Source organism: Galeopterus variegatus, unplaced genomic scaffold (assembly GCF_000696425.1).
Source record: "Galeopterus variegatus unplaced genomic scaffold, G_variegatus-3.0.2 Scaffold19328, whole genome shotgun sequence".
NCBI classification, from domain to species: Eukaryota; Metazoa; Chordata; class Mammalia; order Dermoptera; family Cynocephalidae; genus Galeopterus; species Galeopterus variegatus.
The window spans coordinates 7,388-9,480 of NW_007745439.1; the positions used below are offsets into that span (position 1 = coordinate 7,388).

Genomic DNA, 2,093 nt, shown 5'->3' on the forward strand with positions numbered 1-2,093 from the left:
GACAGCCAGCATTCTGAGTGGAGGGGGATGATGAATGGATCTTTCCACCAGACAGTTGGCAATATAAGTTGAAAGCTTGTGAAAAAGGTAGCATCTTAGATACAGTTTGGCGAGGCAGCAGCTTATAAATTGTAGTTGTAGTCTTGTCTACCTCCTCATCGTTCATGTGGGCAATACACCCCATCAGCAGCTTTGCAGAATTTGGGGAGGAACATAATAGTGCAAGGAAGCTTGCTACTCTGTTCCCCTTTTGAGAATCAATGATGTAGGTGATAATTGAAATCTAGAACCCAAGCAGATGTAGAGACTAAAAAATGGTCAGAACAGGAACACCACAGAGGTAGGACCCTCTAGGTTTTTTCATAGTAAAAACTAGGCAAGTGTGACAGGCACTCACAAAATGAAGGTTTGGGGGAGTGGTTGCTATGGTGGGGTTGGAGAGTCAAAATCTGCTTGAAAGGAAATCCCAGATTATGCAGAGCAGGTGAAATCTGGATTTCATTTTTCACCAGCTGAATTCATCAGATGTTTCTATTTAAGTAGTACTCCAGCCTGCCTCATGAATACCTATGTAAAGCGTTTAGTACTAACACTAAAAATGTTCTAATTTTAGGGCACCTAATTTGCAAGTTTCACCCATAAGATATCATTTCTAGGTTTTTATATAAACATTTTAAAGAAAAATATCCCATGGAAACCAGTGTTTTCAAGAATTCAAGAGCCCCCTTAAAGTGCCCCAAAATTTACAATTTTCTTTACGCATCAACAATCAAACTGAATATAGAACTATTTATTATATAACTTACTATTTTTCTCTTTTGTTTAACATTAAAACTATTTTCGGAACGACAGTTATTTTGTATTTTGTGAGAATTTCCTGCATATTTATATTGTTTTGTGTGTCACAGGAAGGAAAATCTCCTCGGCAGTGTTTGAAGGAAGGACACTGCAAAGCTTTGATGTATTCGTTTTTTGAGTGTAAAAGATCAATGGTAAGTGATTAAAGATTTTATGCTACACTAACACGTATGCTAAAAATTAGCTCTGTGGAGTGAAATATGTGAGTGGCTAATTATGCAGGATTTTCAGAGTACCCTAGTAGTTATACTGTATTGCAGTGATATAGTTCATGAAAAAGGACGTAGGTAGTATTTCTTAATCTGGAGAGTTAAATGTTAGGTAGCATTCATGCAAGCCTGTAGCTAATTGTTCTGTTATTCTGCCGTTATGCTAACTACAGCAGCTGACCTCCCTGGGTTTCTGAAAGTGTGAAAATGAAGTCTTGGCAAGTACAAATGAGTAAAAGTTTATGTTGCCATTTGGCAATTATACACAAACCCATAATGTGGAGGTCTAAGGTGTAACACTTGTGTCTTATGTGAGTAGGAGAAAATGTTAGTATCTCTGCATGAATTTCGGAGTGATGAATTGTGGAAAGGGGGTCTAAGAAGACATTACAAATCCCTGGGGTTCTGCTCTAACATTCTTTGATTTGAGAGGTCCACAGAGATGTTTGGAATAGCAACTGAGAGTCTTTACTTGGAGAAAGGAAGGTATGAAATCAGAGATATGAGTATCCTGTTCAAGAAAGCAATCAGTTGGACTTGGACCTGCCTTTGTTTAGGAAGTACAACAGCAAATCCTTTCCCTTTTGTTGGCAAAAGAAACAGAGGGTACAGATACTTATGACCCAGGAGGCCAAATAAAGAACTTGGGCATGTTTGCCAGCTAATCAGATCCAGGGAGGGTGTAAAGTTAGATTATATTTGGCAATGCTGTTTCCTTTCTCAAGTGACACAGTTCTCTGCCATATTTTCCTGTTATTTATGCAGAGAGAGAAGGTTCTTGCCTTCCCTCACATAGTTTTGTTACCCATGTAAAGTGTGAGCTTTTAGATTTGTCAAGAATTTTAAAGCATGTTTAGATAATTGAGAAGTCATGGATAATAGTTAATGGCGATAATGATGAGCTATACTATGTAATCATATGACTGAACTTACAGAACACTCCATGAAATTCCATGCCTAGCTCTGTCTGTGAGTTCTAAAAAATTAAAAAATCAGAATTCATTTTTTGTTTTTTAATTTTCATTG

The 2,093-nt window shown here is 37.4% G+C and overlaps 1 protein-coding gene across 1 annotated transcript in view; it reads left to right on the top strand.

The window, feature by feature from the left end:
- Window positions 1–852: 852 nt before the first annotated feature.
- LOC103583054 (cytochrome c oxidase assembly factor 5-like) overlaps window positions 853–2,093 on the top strand; it is a gene marked incomplete at its 5' end in the record, with an annotated part of 5,438 nt that continues 4,197 nt past the window's right edge. Inside the window, one exon of the mRNA XM_008564473.1 lies at window positions 853–992. Within this exon, the coding sequence (XP_008562695.1) occupies window positions 853–992 (140 nt within the window). The remainder of the gene's footprint in view (window positions 993–2,093) is intronic.